The sequence below is a fragment of the Cyprinodon tularosa genome, unplaced genomic scaffold, assembly GCF_016077235.1.
Source record: "Cyprinodon tularosa strain WSP-4 unplaced genomic scaffold, ASM1607723v1 ctg584, whole genome shotgun sequence".
Classification (NCBI taxonomy): domain Eukaryota; kingdom Metazoa; phylum Chordata; class Actinopteri; order Cyprinodontiformes; family Cyprinodontidae; genus Cyprinodon; species Cyprinodon tularosa.
In genome coordinates this window covers 330,431-348,614 of record NW_024039323.1, presented here as the reverse complement: position 1 = coordinate 348,614, position 18,184 = coordinate 330,431, and the positions used below count along the sequence as shown (strand labels likewise).

The window sequence follows — 18,184 nt, the reverse complement described above, 5'->3', positions numbered from 1 at the left end:
ATGTTTGTCTTCTTGTTCCTGTTCTTAATCACAGGTGTTAATATTGTCTTCAAAGGAAGGGACGGGAATTTTTGTTCACCACATTCAGGTTTCCATCTCTGTCTGAGCAGGTCAGTCAATAAATGTGAAAACTTAGTTCAAACATAAGGATCAAGTTATTTAATTATTGTTTATTTAAATCTGCTTACACAGTACAGCGTCCAGAAAACCATCCAGATCAGTGGAGAAAACTGCTAAACAGTCCAGACCAGGAGCTGAGGTCCTGAATATTTACAATCATAATAAACCAAAATTGAAGAGAGGTGAAGCTTGTCCATCAAAATAAACACACTGACTCTACCACTGCAGCACAGTTTCTCTCACTGCAAATGTAGCTCTTTTTACACTTTAATACTTATTAGACTGTTAAATTTAATCAAAACATTTGATTAAGATATTCTGCAAAATGCAATAGCTTACAACATTTATATTATTTGATATACTCACATTGCAATGCTGACACCTATTGATGATTTACTGGCACTACTGCATTAACGAAGACATTCACAATGGATGAGATAAGGATGGTATGTAGTGATTTTTCTGCCAAAACATGTACATAAATGCATGTTGCGCACACACATAATGCATGTTGCAAATGCATAAAGCATGTTTCACACAAAAAAATCTTATCACTCACAAATGAATATGTTGCACTCAAATAAATCTTATTGTTCACAAATAAAACTCTCCTCTAATGTCACACACAAATAAAGCTTTTTTTCAAACTGTCCTTAAATATCGCAAACACACAAAAATTAGTTTTACAAACCCGACTCTAACATTGCACTTAAAATATAATTTGTAAATTGTCCCAGAGCACAAAGCGATCTCTGCTCGCATACAAAACAACCTCTCCTCGCGTACGAGACAATTCTTCACACTCCGCTGTAAATTTCTGCCAAAAGTCACGTGATACATGGATAATTGTCATTCCGACTAACCGACAGCAGGGGGCACCATACAAACAACTGAAACATGCCGGTGTTGCGTCTAGCTGCGTTTTTGTACACAACGTTTTGGCAGAAAAATCACTCCATAGGATGGAAGTAGATGTTATATATCTAAAACAAATAATTGATATTTTTAAGTTGTGTAATTGTAATCATAGGTACTATATTTGTTTTAAGTATGTTATATGGAAATATATTCATATATGTGATGTAGTTCAATAAGATTATATTCTTCTTTTCTGGATAAGTATAACTACACATTTAGCAGCCATATGGTCTAAAGAATGCTGCTATTTTATATTTGTGTCTTTATTTTTTCAAAGAACTATTGCCTTGTCTTTTAAATAATGGTCTGTAAAGATTTGCCTTCCAGCTACTGCCACCACGGAGTGCTCCTGTCAGTGGGCAGCCGCCGTACAAATATTTGATCTGTTAGGGTGTTCTCAGCGGTGCCCTGGTTAAAGGTGGTGATAAATGGCGGATCTCTCACGAGGAAGCCCCTCCGCACCCCAGTGGATGTTCAGCCTCATGGAGCGTATCATTCCAGCCTCTCCACCCCATATCTGAAGCTTTTTCCTTCATAACCCACCCAGAGACACTTCCCTATTGAATCTCTGTCATGAGTAAAATAAGGAGCTGAAAGTTGAATCAGAGCGCTTCCCAAGAACGTCTTAATTGTCTCAGATGAAATGCAGTTAGATAGGGCTTGGGTCTGTGTTACATTCATGTCTTAGACAACTTTTATTGTCATTTTGTATGCACAGAGTGTATACAAAACGAAATTTTGTCTGTACAGCTCTCATGACATTTCCATTTCTTAAAGCGCAGCAGTAATGAAATGTAAACAAAATCGGAAACAAAACATGGTGCAAAAACGCATTGATATGGAAGTTCAGAGTAATAAATATGTATTGTGCAAATATGCAGTATTTTGTTTTGGTGTTATCAGTGTGATGCAGAGTCTATGACATGATTTAGAGTTTTCTCAACAGTTCAGCAGTCTGATGGCAGTGGGGAAGAAGCTGTTACGGAATCTGCTGGACCTGCATCGGATGCTGCGAAGCCTCTTTTAGACTACTGTATATGTCTGCCATATAGTCTAAAAACTGCATTGATTGATCACAAAAACAAATCTTTTGACTTCACAATAAAATGTTAATTCATTTCCTAAATAGATCATTTCTGAATAAAAAAGCCACTTACTTGGATCTTTTTTTCTGTAATAGGCTTAAAGGTGATACTGGGTTTTGCTACTTGTGCTACTGAACAAGCTGCAGCTCATGTCTAAACGGCAGCTATTACTTTCACCAAGAATAAGAATGACTGTAATCTACCACTTGCATTCTTTTGGTTTCACACCTACCATCCGCTCCGTATTGTGTTTCTGGAGTCCTCTTTGCTCAAACATGTCAAGCTGCTACTTGATTTAAAACTCTCAAAGGGGTGGGACTGCTATGCTTCTTAGGAACTGAGTGGCACTTATGACCCTCCTGCTGGACTCACCGGCTTGCTTCTACAGGTGGACAGAATTCTAAAACATTGGCTATTCACTCTAGTTTAAAGCACAACATTTTTATTTTATTTTTTTGGTATCTTTATTTCGAATATGCAAGAGAAAAAAACAAACAAACAAACAATAAAATAATGTTTAAAAACATTGGAGAGAGAAACAACAAACACGGTACCTTTCTTTCCTGAGTTAATATACCTTTATTACCTGTGCGAAAAGGAGTAGGAAGAATTAAAACTTATGTACTCCTACCCCTTTAATTATTTTATTTCTTTAATTTACAATATTTATAATTATGTTGCTATATATATATACATATATATATACACACCTACCTACATATATACATACATAAATATTTATACACATATACATATATGCAAATAAACAAAACAAAAAACACAAACAAAACTTTCTACAATGCTTCTCTATACTTTCTGAAAATAATTTCTTTGTACATTTTTTTGAAAAGGAATATGTTTGGGCATTGCTTTAGGTTCTCGTTTAGTTTGTTCCACAATTTAACTCCACGAATTGATAAACATAATCTTCTCTTTGTTGTTCTAAATCTTCCCCTTCCCCTTAAATCGTACCCTCCCTCCCTTTCAGAGAACATCTTTTGTATATTCCCAGGCAATAGGTTATGTCTTACTAGTGTTTTTCATATTAAGGCGGTCATCAAGGAAAAGGGTGTTTTTCAACAATAGCAGAGTTTAATGTTTTTGCTTCTGATATCATAAGGTTTAATAGGTTTTAACTGGAGATAAAATGATATAGTTCAGGTGACGGAGACAAATTCTGGTAGCACCCACTGATATTTTAAAGGGTTCCCACCTGTTCTATTATTCGGACAAATATCCTCCACCATTTAAGCAAAAAACAAAAGTACTAGGGAGAAATATGTGAAAAAATGAGCTGAAATAACCCTGTTTCATAAGCTCACTGAATCAAACAAATACTTTTAGTAGAATTATTTATCTTAGAGATCTGTCACTGTCAGATTCTGGCCTGTGTTCTTTGCAAAAGGTTATCAGATGCATCAGATGGGGAGCACACTTTTTGCCCACATTATTCACAGTAAGATTTAGTACCGTACTCAAGCAAGGCCATTCCAAAACTTTCAGCCCAAAATACATTTTTTTGTTGGATGTGTGTATAAAATTGCTGCAATGTAGGAAAATAAAGGATCTCTGGTTTTTACCTTTCAATCAGACTCTTGAATGATTTGTATTAAATGTTATTTTAAGTATTTTGGCACAAGTGGATATCATTTGTGAGCTAGTCTGGCAGGAAATAGAGTCAAGAAAAGGGGAAGAAAATATGCGGAAAAGTCAGTTGGCCTGGACTCTGATCTGTGACAGCCTTTTCGAAGGCTATAAGAGCTCAGTACAGGTCTTTGCTTTAAAGAAAGTTTGTGTTCAACCTGATATTTGACGCTGTTTATCAACAGGGTGAGAAAAACAGCAAATTTTAATCTAAAAAGTCTAAATTTATAACATGAGACTGCTTCCCTTCAAGTTTCATTGTAGCTACTACATTCTTTTGCCTATGCACCTTTGTGTCAAACAGTGTTTTGAATTGTGACCTAGAACTTTAATTTTAGTACCTTTAGAGGTTCTAACAAGCCCTGATGTTTTATTACTTGTCTCTAAAACTTAATTATCAGTCCAGATATATGGAGAATGCAGGAGACAACACAATAGATACTCACTGCCTCATGATATAGATACAGTGCTTCGCAAAAGTATCATTACCCTTTAAAAAGAAAGGGGGTTGTAATAAAACAGTTTTTCTTAGCTAGGTTTCTGAGACATTATTTATGTTTTTGTAGTAAGATATTCTTAAAATAGACATTTTATTTGACCCTTTATGAATAAAAAAACCATTGATGAAAACACTCTTGACACTTAGGAGTTTGGTGTTGATGCATCTATCAGCCTTTTGCCTAATTTTCCTGAATTTACTTCGGGTCAGAAGTTCCTGTGCTGTTTGGCGGATCAATGATTCCCCCACTAGGAAACATGGTGCACAAAGCCCCAAAACAAGGGAGATTGTCAATTCTTAACTTCTTCCATTTTCCTATAATTGTTGCCTTCTCACTATCTGCTTACCCATTTTTCTGTGGCGCAATCCCAGCATTATGCAGGTCTACTATATTATCCCTTTCTAGCCTATACAACGCTCTCTGGCCAGGGATCTTTTTATTTTATTTTATTTTTTTACAGATAATGTGTTCAATCAGGTGCAGTTGATACAAATTAAGAGCGAAAATCAGATCAGCTTCTTAAAGGTTAGCTTTACCGGCTTGTGAAAGGCAAATACAATTGGGAAAACCTGCAAAATACATGCTAAATATCTAAGATATTTATTGATAAAGGATTTCTGAAAGCACATATGTTTTATTGTGATTAGGTTGTGGCAAAATGTGAAAATTTGAGTGTTAAGTCCTTTTTCAAAAGGCTGTGTAGTTCTAGGAAGCTTGTTTCTGAACACGAGATGAGTGAATGCTTTAAATACGATTTAAGTGTGTGCAAAGTTATGTAGACAGGAACATTTTGACTGTTAACAGATGTTTTTATTCCACTAAGCTGTACAGGATAATTGTCACATTAAAGGTGCAAACAGCTTTGAAATGATTAATGATATTTTATTTTTTTCTCTCCTCACAGAAAAAAGACTTGGCATTTGAACACAATCGTACATTTCTGAAAACTGCAGTATTTCATGGATCTTAAGCAGGTACAGCTGGTGAGCTAAAAACATAGAAATTGGAATTCACAGAAAACTGATTCTCTACCAACTTAATGGGATTTTCTTAAACTAGATTATAACTCTTAAATAAAGACTGTTTGGTGTTTGCAGAGATCTGTAAGTCATTTTAGGAAGGGTTCATACTGAAAGTGTTGTTTGCTTTTTCTTCTGATGATATTCTTTGGGACTTCAAGACAACTTGGGAACATGGGTTTTGATTTTAATTATGAGGAGATGATGTAAAGTGACAGGTTTTGTAAAGATGTGTGGAAAGCTTTAGCATTAAGAGCCAAATTGCACAAGAAGTCTTTGCTGCCTTAAAACAAAAAGGAAAATTGTTTTTCAGACACTTTTCCGGTTCAAGCAGTGAACTCCCAGTGAGTGAAACTCCCAGGAGTTATCAGGAAATCTAGTTTGTTGTCCAATTTGCTTTTGAGTGTGGATTTATTTGTGAATAGTTAGTAAAGTTACAGCCAGAAGTTAACTTTCACTTATCATAGGGGATTCATCTTAGTAATTTAGAGTTTTATGTGAAGCAGGTGTTTTGTACATGGTGAAATGATAAAAAAAAAAAAAGGCCAAAGCGATACATAAGGGCTCTAATATAAATGGCTTTTACAAATGCAATAATATATATATTTTTATAAATTCTTATAGTGTGGGAAAAAAAATAATTTTCCTTTTTAAATAGCGCCACATTTGTAAAGAAATATAATTTGCTGTTTGAGTACCAAAAATCAGTTTAATGGTTTAACAGCTTATTCTCTTGTTGGCTTATTAGTAATTAGGATGGACTCTTGCAACTTGGGCACTATTTGACAAAAACTAAGGACAGGATGTCAGCTTTCTTCCATACCGCCTTTTGCTACAAGTCAGCAGACGCAGCACAGCTAGTCCCTCTGGTACAGGATGCCAAAATTATTTTAATGCCTGTTTTCCCTTAGCCTGCACAGAATAAAAGGCCACTCTGAAAGGTGCAGTCTTATAATTGAAAATGGCAAAATGGGCAAAGATGCCCAGACTTCCCGATCCACAGACACTTCCTCCAGCTGCTCTTGGGGACCCCGAGGCGACATCAGGCCAGCTCAGAGACATAGTCCCTCCAGCGTGTCCTGGGCCTTCCACAAGCCCTCCTCCCAATGGGTCATGCCTGGAAAACCTCCTGAGGGATGCAACCAGGAGGCATCCGAAAAAGATGACTGAGCCACCTGAGCTAGCTCCTTTCGAAATGAAGGAGCAACAACTCTACTCTGACTCTACTCTGAGCTGGTGATAATATGTATGTAGAAAACGTTTAACATCTTTGAGTTAATCAGATAGAAATGGGAGCAAAACTAAAAATATTACTTTTATATTTTTGTTGAGTATAGAAGCCTCTGGACCCACAGCACCATTGGCAACAAAATAATGATCAATCTGACTTGAAATGCTTTAATGTAACTATTAAATCTAAATCTAAATCTATCTTTTGGTTATGGATCAAAAGATGTTATGTTCCTTCAATCAAAGCCTGATAAATACAAACACTGCTGTTAACATAACTCACTTTTTACCAAAATGACCACTTACAGATTTAACGATGAAATGTGTTGCTGCGCAGCTTACAATAACTCTTGGCTGCCCAAGAAGAAGTTTGGAAACATCAACTAGATTTTAATTGAGATCAGGCTTCTGAAATGGCACAATACTAAAAAAACATTCAAATAGATGGACTGTGGTTAACAGTTTTGTCAGCTCCAATATACCAGCCAGTTTAAATAAGCTTGCCCAATGAAGTCAAGAGAAGATAAAGACTTAGGTCAGAAGTTTTTTTATTGGGTTTAGAAAACTATTTTTTCTGCAATTCAATGCATGCAGCTTTATTTTTTTTTTACATAACTGATGCTGTGTGCATTTTAATCATTCCACCAAATATAAACAAAGCTCAAAACATCCTTTATTACACTTTATCCAGTGATGAATACAGGCTGTGTACAAATAGACAGTCTAGGGTATCATACCATAAAAGATCTCTGAGAGCAACAAAGCTTTCTGCTAAAACCAATGAGCATTGATAACAAAACAATCAAAAATAACACTATTATGATAATCTGTCCAAAATGGATTTCCTGACCATCTCTTTTAAAAGAACAGTAAAATGAAGGGTGTTCTAGGTATTCTGGGAAGGTCAAGTTCCTCAGTTGGGTAAAGCATTCGGTCTGGTTGATGTCAGGCAGTCTAACCATCATCTCATTTAAGACAGTCAGCCATCTGCTGTTGCAGCAGTTGAACTTATTCCCGCTGATAAACATTGCAGTCTGGTTTAAGGATAGAGTCTGAAGCAAAGAGCAGTTTAGGCTTGTAAAAGCATTGTTTCTTACATCGATTACTTTTAGAGAGGAGCAAGCTAAGCTGCCAGGTGTTTTATTGAGTTTGTTGTTTGATATGTTCAGGTTGGTCAGTGCGGGCATGCAGGGTAAAGATAGACCTGAACTGTTCATGCTTATCTCACTGATAATCAACGACTGTAATGTTGCTTGCACACCCTCCAGCGCCGCCTCGCCTATAACCATGTGATTGTTTTTGGCAAGATTCAAGGAAATCAGAGATGTTCCCTGAAAGGAGGTTGGCGGAAGTATCTTTATATAATTTTCTCTAAGATTGAGGTGTTTAAGAGTTTTTAACTGTCCAAACGCAACGCAGGAAGAATTGAGATCGAATATTTTTGGAAGAGATTTCATCAAAAAACCACATGGTTGCACTTGGTTTTCCTGCAGATTAAGCGTGTCGATTTGAGGGAGTGCCTTGAGGAAAAAGGGGGAAACACTGGTGAGACTGTTCTTCTGCAAGTCAAGGCACTTTAAGGAAGGAAAACGAATCTGACGAACTTGACTCTGATTATGATAATTCCTAATGTCCCAGTTTATGTGTTGCAAACAGTTATGACTGAAATTCAGGGTTTCTAAAGAGAAGAGCAAGCTTAGTGTCTCAAGAGGAAAAGAAGTGAAGTGGTTAAAGCTCAGGTCAATGTAAGCCAGTGGCATTAGCCTCCAGTTTGCATGTAGATAATTCTTTCTATGTATTCTCTCCTTCATAATGTGCTGATAAAGAAAATTTACTTCAGTTACCATCACAGCCTCTGAACCCAGAGCACCAAGCAAATTATTCTGCAAGTAAAGATGCTTCAGTTTATTCAGTTTTGGTAGAATTGGAAAGTATAACAGCTTGTTGTGGCTGAGGTCAAGAACCTCTAGGCTGTACAATGCAGCATCCTCACGAGTAACAAAGAACTCCAATGAATTTCTGCTGAGATTCAAATACTTCACCTGATGGAGAGTAAAATCACAGATAAATGCAAGATTATTTCTGGCCAAGTTGAGAGACTCTAATCGGCTCAGTGGTTCAAATGTCTGCTTTTCTATTTCTGATATCAGATTATCTTCAATAATAAGATTCGTTATGCCTTTACTTTCTCGAAACATGCTGGGTGACAGTTTTATCAAAACATTACCAGTCATCTTAAGTTGATCAAGAGAAGACTTGTTTCTCAGTAATAGTTCTGCAGCACTATTACTCAAGCCGTTCATCGATATGTCCAAACTCTTGAGTCTGCCAAGGGATCCGAGGGCTTTGCTGTTGCTTCCAAGGCTAACGCTCAGTCGATTCCTGGACAAATTCAAGTGCTCGAGCCGGGCCAGGTTTCCAAAAGCCCCCTCGGAGATCAGATCCAGCTGGTTGCCGCTCAGGTCAAGCTGCTCCAAATATGGCACAGCAAGCGCATGTAGCTGTGTGATGAAGTTATTTGATAAATCGAGCCTTCGAAGCTTCACATCCAGATCCAGAGGGACAGAAGAGAGGTTCTGGTTATTCCAGGACTGCTTCTTGAAATGAGATGAACATTAATCATGGCTAAAATAACTTATATACCCCAAATAAAGCATGAGGTTGAACTAAAAGCATCCCTTTTAAGGATTGCCATTGTGCCTACCTTTGAATGATGAGTCCACCCAGGTCTGTACAGATCAAAGGTGATTGACCAGACAAGTATGAGATTAGAGAATATATGTCTAACCATGTCTGCTCTGCTATGCTGTACTACTGCTGTTGTTAGAGCGCAGACACGCCACCTCTTATAGCCATGCTTCATGAAAAAAAAAAAAAGAGGGTAAACAGCTGTGGATGCCAGATAGGGACGATGTGGCAACTATTTTTAGATGGAGTCATGTCACTTTTTAATAAAATGGAGGAACACATTTATCCATTAAACTCAAAGGATATATATATATATATATATAAATGGATTTCCAACATAAATCCTCACATTTTTGTCAGTTTTTTGCAATTAAGATACAATAAACACATTTAAAAAGGTTAAACAATAAGCATGGAAATGACATAAAGTGGTTTTATACAAACATCTTTAATTTTTTGAGACATTGTAGTATTTACAGTGCATTGAGCAATTTTGTTTCAACCAGGAAAAAGCTTTACAAAGCACTATAAATTTATACATTTATTTGTTCCTGTCAAAGTCCCTGGAAAACGGAAATCAGTCCTTAAATAGAGAAGAGGAACAAATAAACAGACAACGCGTTGGTGGAGCAGGAGGGACCGGTGAGGTATAAAGGGACGCTCTGAAATAGAGTGATGAAAGGACCTGGTCAGACAAAAAAAGAACAGCAGGGGAGGAAACTAAACAGGGAAAACGGCTTAAAATAGACATTTTAAAGGATAATAATATCTTTTTATTTGATTATCAATGAAAAAAGGTGTAGGTATCTATCAAGTTTTCTTTTCTTTTTTCTTTTATTACAGAATTTTAATTTCACACTGAACATTTTCTTGACATTTCAGGAAAAATACCCCATGATGAGTAGTAATTGTCTTTTATACTTTAGTTTTTTTAATTTATCTTTGGTTTTTAACTTTACTTGAAACAAATACAAAAAGTTTGAAGAACTGCATTTAAGTATGGATTCTTTGAGCCCCCAAGCTTAATTGCAACCTTTCCATGGAGCCAACCTGGTTAGAATATAGTAAAACGATATTCTATTTAATCTGAAGAGATAATGTTTGAATTGTTTCATCTAGAGGGAATAGGGTGCATGCATGATGGCAGGAACTATGACAAAAAAAAAAAGATTTCATATTAAACAATCATGTCCTACACTGAAATTATGCACAATGATACAATAACATAATATTTGCAATATGTAGAGCAGATATTTATTAATTAGAGGTTAGCCAAGTCTTATCAACTCTCTAACTAGGATTGAGCGCTTCCAAACAGACGATAAATTTTGTCTTACTGGTTTCACTCCAGGTGGGGTTGGGGTGGAACAAAGGATGAATATGTAGAAAATCATGTCATTCCTGTTGTAACGTATGTAAGAAGGTCTGTGGTGCTGTGGGCAAGCATCTCTTTTAAAGACCCTGTAAACCTCATCAAAGTGCACAGCTTAATGCATCCTTTGAAATTAGGTTACTAAAGTTACTGTAAATAAAGAAAATATGATGAAATCAACAAAGCAAATGTTACAGAGACACACAATCAGCATTCCTCCATTCATTACAGTTATTCTAAATGGACAATGTGCGTGGACAGCAGAACAGGAGAGAGGATTCAGGGCTGAATAATCAAAAGTTGTCAACAATTCCCCTCTCCATATTTTCAAAACATTGTCAAATCTCACATATGGAAACAGTTCTTTTTTTCTCTTTACACTCGACAGTTGCTGAAGTTAAAGGCTTGGCTAATTCTTCCATAGAGATAACCTCACTGTAAAGCTTTTTACACTTCCTTACTATCAGTAAACGGTCAGCTTTCAGTACATATATATTTAATACACGTAAACGTATCCAGCTTTTTTCCTGTTGCTGATAGCAGTTTATCACAATCCCTTCACACAGTTCAGTGTCAGTTTCCCACTTCCTGCAGTAACGATATTTATTCACTTGGGCTTTTTTCAGTTGAGCTTTATGGCACCAAAAAATGTTGAGTCAGCCTCAAGAGAGATGAGTGCAGATGGCCGAACACTGATCACCATTTCCAGCTCTTCTCCCCGTAGCAAGTGCACAGTGCCTGTAAGAAAGTATAAATATGAAACCATTCGTATGAATTAAATCCAAAAATACTTTTAATATGTTTTTGCAATTTCAGTTTTTTCTGGAAGAAAAAAAAAAAGATTAAAATAACCAAACGTATTTTTTCAACCTAATTAGTCTGGACAAATTCTTTGAATATTGCGGGGACCTGCTTTTTTCTTATAGTTCAAAAGTTCAATGTAATTCAAAATATACATTTCTGTTTTGGGTTAAAATAAGTTCCTTAAACTTAATCATCACACTTAAAACTATATCTTTGAAACTAAAATGATCTACCTTGCATTTTCTATGATATATATGTATATATGTATTCAATGTGTGCTTTACATTGCAGAAATTAAAACTATGAGTACGTCTTTTTGAAAATATGTTATTTTCCCCTTGGTTTGAGCAGGGAAGGAAAAAGGAATAAGATGATTTTTGTTGAAAACAAGAAAGATAACAACCCATTATCTTATTTCAAGTGCATAATATCAAACAATCTTATTTTAAAGGAAAATAATACCCACTGGAGTGGCTTATTGTGATATTAACTTTTTAAACTAGGGGTAAAACACTTATTCTAAGAAATCTACTTATTTTTAATACCGGTACGTTTTTGCTGTGCATTTAGTGAGAACCTTTGAATTTCATAACTTAACCACAAACCATCTCTGTGCAATTTTTTAACTACTTCTGGATTCTTTTAAAGATACAACAGCAACGTTACCTTCATGAATAAGACATTTGTTTATATTTTGTCATTTTACCCAAATATATCATATTACTGTTGGTCTGACATGGACTAACAAGAACTCATTCCAAACAGAGGCTACATGGGAGGATGTATGTTTGAAGATATGCATTTCAACACACATTAAATTGTTTAGTGACCCCATTTGCCCATTTTGGGACTATTTGTTATTATTCCCCACATTTCAGTAGAGCTAGTTAACATGTGAGGGAGTGCTGAGAGAGAAGCTGAGGCACACAGACCTACAAAAGTACAGGTTAAAGGAATAGCTCCCATTTTATAGGTAAAGGTTTCTTGCCTGTTTAGTTGCTAGAATTAAAATAGCAGACAATTGTAATATATAAACATAGCATGCTCCATTTTCGGATTCCTTACTTTGATATAAAAACATAACTTCTATGATTAAAGTTACGCTCCTGCAGGTAAGAATTAAAATTAAACATGCCTAAAATAACGTCCCTAATACTTTTCAAGGTTTCCTGATCTAAGATTGTACTTGGAAAATAAAAGTTAACAGCATTTTTAAACATGTAGATTGAATTTGATTCATAACTCATTTCACCCTAAATCAAATAGAACATCTAAGGCACTCAGAAAGACCTTTTTAGGTATAATTCCTCCTCTAAATACAAACAATTGACTTTCTTCCTGACTCAGTTCTAGGCTGTAAAGCGCCACGTAGCCAGAACAAGACTCCTTTAATAAATATTTTGTAATAAATAAAAATTTGTAGTTTCTGTAGTTTTACTGATTTTACTCTTTGAATGAACAGGAAGCTCTTTTAAGGTGTGATTTTTTTTAACATCTGAAGCAAAAGGATATTTAAATTTAGATCATATTATATTAAAGAACTTTGGAAAGAACCTAAACCTCCTCATTGGGTCTTACAATCCACATTGTTATTTTTATTTCAATAAGGATACATTTTTTCATGGGAAAAAAAAAAAAAAAAAAAATCTATATATATATATTTTTTTTTTTTTCTTGTGTCAAGAAGTCCCTAAAAGTGGGAATGAAAATAAAAATCAATAATAAAGTGCATCCAGCACCTGAAAAGAGCTATGGTCAGTAAAAAGATATATATATATATATATATATATATATATATATATATATATATATATATATATATATATATATATATATATATATATATATATATATATATATATATATATTTTTTTTTTTTTTTTTTTTTTTCTTTTTTTTTTTTTTTTTTTTTTTCACAATATAAACAGAAAGAATTAAATGGTTGATATCTTGCCATAAGATTCTGACATTACAAGAAGTATCAGACTTGTGATTCGGTCATATTTGGGTCATTCTGACATTCTGGAAAGCTCAGTGGTTCCCTTTTACAGTAGAGTATTACCAGTTAGCCATTTGCAGAAAATCCGCCCATCATTTGATATCCATGCTTTAAAGTCATCTGGTTTGCTTGGTTTTAATTATAGTTGATTTGGGTCATATAGTTTTCTTGTAACTATTTATGGTTCAGGGTTTAATGGGATTCTTTGTGTTCTACTTTGTGTAAAGCACTTTGGTCAGTGGGAATAAAGGTTTTAAATGTACTAATAAATACATTTCGACTAAATGTCAGACCAACCCAATTTATCAGTTTTTATAAATCATAGTAATGCTTAATGATGTTTAAATGCAGCAGTTGTGGCTCTGACCTGCTGTGTAGCATGTATTGTCCTCAGCTCCCTCTTTTATATCCTGCAGGCAACGCAAGAGCTCTACAGGTCTGGTCTCTGCCTCAGTGGAGCTCCAGCATTGAATGACATGACCCATAACTGTGCTTTGACTTTCAAACAAAACCTGCGAGTTGAGAAGAACATTAGCTTGGAACAAATCATACGCAATATCAACTTAGTTACGCTGGATTTAGAATGATACAATACTTGTCCAAACACCAAGTAATAACCATCTTCTTGGACAACGATCCTATTTTCTCTCTGTGAAATTGTATTTCCTCGCTGCGCAGAAACAGTCCAGGGGATCACCGTTATATTTCCTGGGGGAAAAGGAAAGACACATTTATTCAAAATAATGGCAGAAAGGAGCAGGGCCGAGGCCAAATTTTTGAAGTTAGTTTTTACCTCTTCTGTCTGGTTGTTTGCTAGCGATTGCTCTTAACTGCAGGAATGATGTGGGAGCTGGCAGGAGAGGTGGACAAACATCATGCTTTAATTCTATTAACTCTGCAGATATCCTTACTGATACCACTACCACCAGATTACACTGTAAAGCCCAACATCTCTAAAATCTAACATCTCAACATATACATGAATAAAGTTAGTAATAGTCAGATAACTGGACTTTATAACGCTCAATTTTTCTAAAAAGTATTTTGCTTTGAAAAAAATTAAACTTTTGGACATGTTCTGAATTTCCATGGAGTTTATTTATAATACTTATAAAGTACTGTTGAAATTTTAGATGTTTGTTTCTTTATTTGTTTTTTTAGGAAAGCTTGATGTGCTCAAATGAGTGAAATGTTTTATGAAGCCTAGGTGGAAGTTCAACTGAAGAAACTAAACCTGCCTCTGACGCATCTACAGTTCATCTTAAAAGGTCTTCAAATCCACGACTCAGTCTGCTACCAAGCCAATCGCAAGCAGTGGTTGAGCTATGTCTGATTTTGACTCAGATTACCTCGTTTGAACCCACCTTCATCCCCTTCTCCACCATGGTAGCTAAGCTCCATCTTCTTTTCCATGGTGCTTCTTCAACTTCATCCCTATCAGAGTGTAATTCCTGCTGGACTCTTACTGATTTCCCCTTCTCATCTCAACCAGTCCGGCAGAAGACCACCATATTGAGCCTGGTTCTGCCAGAGGTTTCTTCCCAAAAGAGAGTTTTTCCTCTCCACTGCCACTTCATGCTTCCTCATCATGGACAGGTTCATGCAAACCTGTGTCGTCTCACAAATCAGCAGTCTATGGACTAACCAATTTCAACTATCTCCACTCCACCAACAGTTTCAGGCCTGGGGTGAACATCCCTGTTCTCATACACCTGATTATGCATATTAAAGTAAAAGTCAGGGCTAATGTTTCCTGCCGAGGTCTGAGCACCAAAATGTTAAAATAATTATAATATTGTTATAATTATTTATGCAACAGATCTACATGCTTGGTGAGGCTACTGGCATTTTTTCTGATCACCAAAATAAATAAATAAATAAAATGAATCGATCCTACAGTCAGCGAGGTCAAACTATGTTCACTCAACGTAGGAATCGGGATCTTGTTTGGTTGATGAATCATTAAATATAATATGTTGTAAAAATGCTGGTTTATGGAGCATTATACCATTAGAAAGTCCTATTTTTATTCCATTATACTGATGATGGTCAGAGGGCCTAGTGATGCCAGTTTATTGCTGTTAGTGAGCCTCATGGCATCTGTGGCTATACTGTAGCTTGCCACCATCAGTTTGTGCGTCTGACTTGAAAAAGCACTGTATAACTACGGGGCATTTACCATTTACCAAATTTATTTTTATTATTATCATGTCTATATTGGTCTTGTCTTTTTTTTATAAATCTGGGAAAGTTTAAGAAATGAGTCTTGTTCTGCTGGAGATTTCTTCCAGTTAAAATGGAGTTTTTCTTCCCACTGTCGCTACAAGCATGCTTAGTCTGAGGGATTGAGTCGATGCAATCAACTGGATTTCCTTAGATAAAAAACTTTGAATTAATTTGACAGGATAATCTGATGAATTCTAAAGTGCCTTGAGATGACATATGTTGTGAATTGGTGCTATAAAAATAAACTAAATTGAACTGAATTAAATTAATTTGAAAGACTATTTCACTTTGAACCCTTTAAAATGGCTCAAGTCAGCTAAAACAGTCAACATCTGACAGATTACTGAGAATAATAAATAAATCAGCTGACCCTTTGAGTGGACTTCACTTAAATGTGAAGATTATAGCGACAATGAAAGACTGACAGCAAAACTATTTCAGAAGAAAAAAATAATACTGCCCATACATTCAAAGGATTTTCTCAGGAAATACCAGATGCATTCCCTCAAACTTTTACAGATTTTTCATGGATCTTAAAAATTTACTTTTTATAACCAGGCTGCATTATGTGACTCAACAGGTGCGTTCTGAAACTTTCCATAGAATCACATAAAAGCTCAGCTGAAGCTCCAGGAAGTATCTGGTGACTTCCATGAAAAGGATCAGAAAGTATCTGTGAACGTTCCTTAAAGAATCTGCAGACATGACTACTTTTATGAAAACAATGCAGGACATGTGAATCAGTTTGAACATTTCGGAATACCTTTACTTATGTCTTAAAAGTTAATAAACTGACAAACGGTGACTATTTTAGACAAATCCGTACTATTTAGTTTTTACAGTGCAGAACACAACTAATAAGCAAAGTTTTCTGATTTTAGTTTTTTTTTGTTGTAATTTGGTTCTAAGCTCCAACCCACCTCTGCAGCTGCTCTGCTCCCTTTTAACTCTCCCAGAAAAGCTCTTCAGAGAACTCTGAGCTCTTTGGAAAACACTTTGCTTCATGTCCTCAGAGAAAACAAAGCATTAAGAGAAAATTTATTATTGCAGAACCATTTGAATGCTCACTAATGGCATAAATCTCAGAAGTATGATGTCCAAGATGACGGCATAGTGCGTAATCATTGACATACCTCACTTGTTTTAGACATCTTGGCCAATTTCCAGTGGACTCCCTCAGAACGTTGTTGATTCAATTGCTGACTTATGTCCCCTCGGAGTTTGTAAAGATCTCTTTCTAAAACTCTGACCCTGTACACGAGGATAAGGCTAAGACAAAACATGATCGCCGTTAGTGAGAATAAAGCGTTGTAGAGCATAATAAGACCTGCTGACTGGATGTTCCTCCAGCTACTCAAAGGGGTGAGGTCGCACATCAGTGCACGCCGGAAACCTGCAGTTTCAAAATGAGTTTCTAAATGAGGAACTGTCCTCTTAGAGATGGAACTCATTTAAATACTGGTGAAATTACAGCGTGTTTTGAAACTCTCAGACAACATAAAAAGCCACATTTTAATAAAGACAAAGCCCTCGCTCGCACAGCATCATTTATCCTTGTCAGCGCTCATGCCAGCTCCGGCTGATGTGAAAAGGGAGGTTTGAAGCCTTTAAATGAACACCGCCGGCTGCACACAAAAGACGAGGGAGGCGCGCTTAGGCAGAAAATGAAAACATTTTAATCCATCAATCAACTCCATTTACAAAAGTATATTCCATTTATATATACATTATGTACAGGCGTGTATTAACAACTTGTTACTCTACATGGATTCAGTCATAAGGCAACTAATCAAAAGCACTTTGGAAACATATCACCGGTATTCTGCAAGGAGGCTGTAGTGCAAATGTGTGCAAAAAAAAGAAAGAACATTTTTAATATATATAGATCTATATATAGATCTATATATATATACATACACACACATACATATATGTATATAGTGCTGCTGCTCTTTGAATACTTTCCTCCTTCTTTGCACCTTGTGGAGTTTTCAACCCAACTCTTCATGACTAATAGTAAAAGGCTTAAATAATAAAAAGAGGAACCAAATCCCAAAATCACAAAAACAGTCCCTCATTTAAAGTACCCTTTTTTTTTTTTTTTTTACATTACTACATTACAAACACAAACTTTAAAGCTTTTTTTTTGATGGGTCTACACAAATTAGCTGTGAAATGGAGGAAAAATAAAAGATATTCAATTTTCTACAAAAATAAAATGCATATTTGCATTCAGTCCTTCCTTTTGTGATACCTTTAATTAAAATCCAGTGCAACTAAATGTCTTTATAACAACTTTGACTGGCAAACAAAGTTCAGCTGTGGTTAATTTGATCTCAGCTGTAATCTGAAGGCCTCAGAGGGAGTAAAATAACAGAGGAGCAACAGGAAGACCAGACGGGTCTCGAATCAAATTGAAGTGGGGTTAGGTTATAAAACAATATCCAACACTTTAAACATTTCAATACATCATCTGCAAACAGAGAGTATGGGCCAACAAACCATGGTGTGGATGTTTATCTAGAACGGGGTCTGCAGCCTGCGGCTCTGGAGCCAGTGTCTCTTTGGTCCTCTTATAA

General features: G+C 35.8%; 2 protein-coding genes across 2 annotated transcripts; both read right to left on the bottom strand.

The window, feature by feature from the left end:
- Window positions 1-7,167: 7,167 nt before the first annotated feature.
- On the bottom strand, window positions 7,168-9,319 carry LOC119797470 (transforming growth factor beta activator LRRC32-like). Its single transcript, XM_038306548.1, has 2 exons — window positions 9,221-9,319; window positions 7,168-9,113 (listed from the first exon to the last, which is right to left on the bottom strand). The coding sequence occupies exons 1-2, from the start codon at window positions 9,305-9,307 to the stop codon at window positions 7,248-7,250; spliced, it is 1,953 nt and encodes a 650-aa protein (XP_038162476.1). The 5' UTR covers window positions 9,308-9,319; the 3' UTR covers window positions 7,168-7,247.
- A 1,792-nt stretch (window positions 9,320-11,111) lies between these two features.
- Window positions 11,112-16,981, bottom strand: LOC119797463 (tumor necrosis factor ligand superfamily member 13B-like). Its single transcript, XM_038306540.1, has 6 exons — window positions 16,739-16,981; window positions 16,526-16,613; window positions 14,173-14,229; window positions 13,975-14,087; window positions 13,747-13,891; window positions 11,112-11,314 (listed from the first exon to the last, which is right to left on the bottom strand). The coding sequence occupies exons 1-6, from the start codon at window positions 16,979-16,981 to the stop codon at window positions 11,199-11,201; spliced, it is 762 nt and encodes a 253-aa protein (XP_038162468.1). The 3' UTR covers window positions 11,112-11,198.
- Window positions 16,982-18,184: the final 1,203 nt, after the last annotated feature.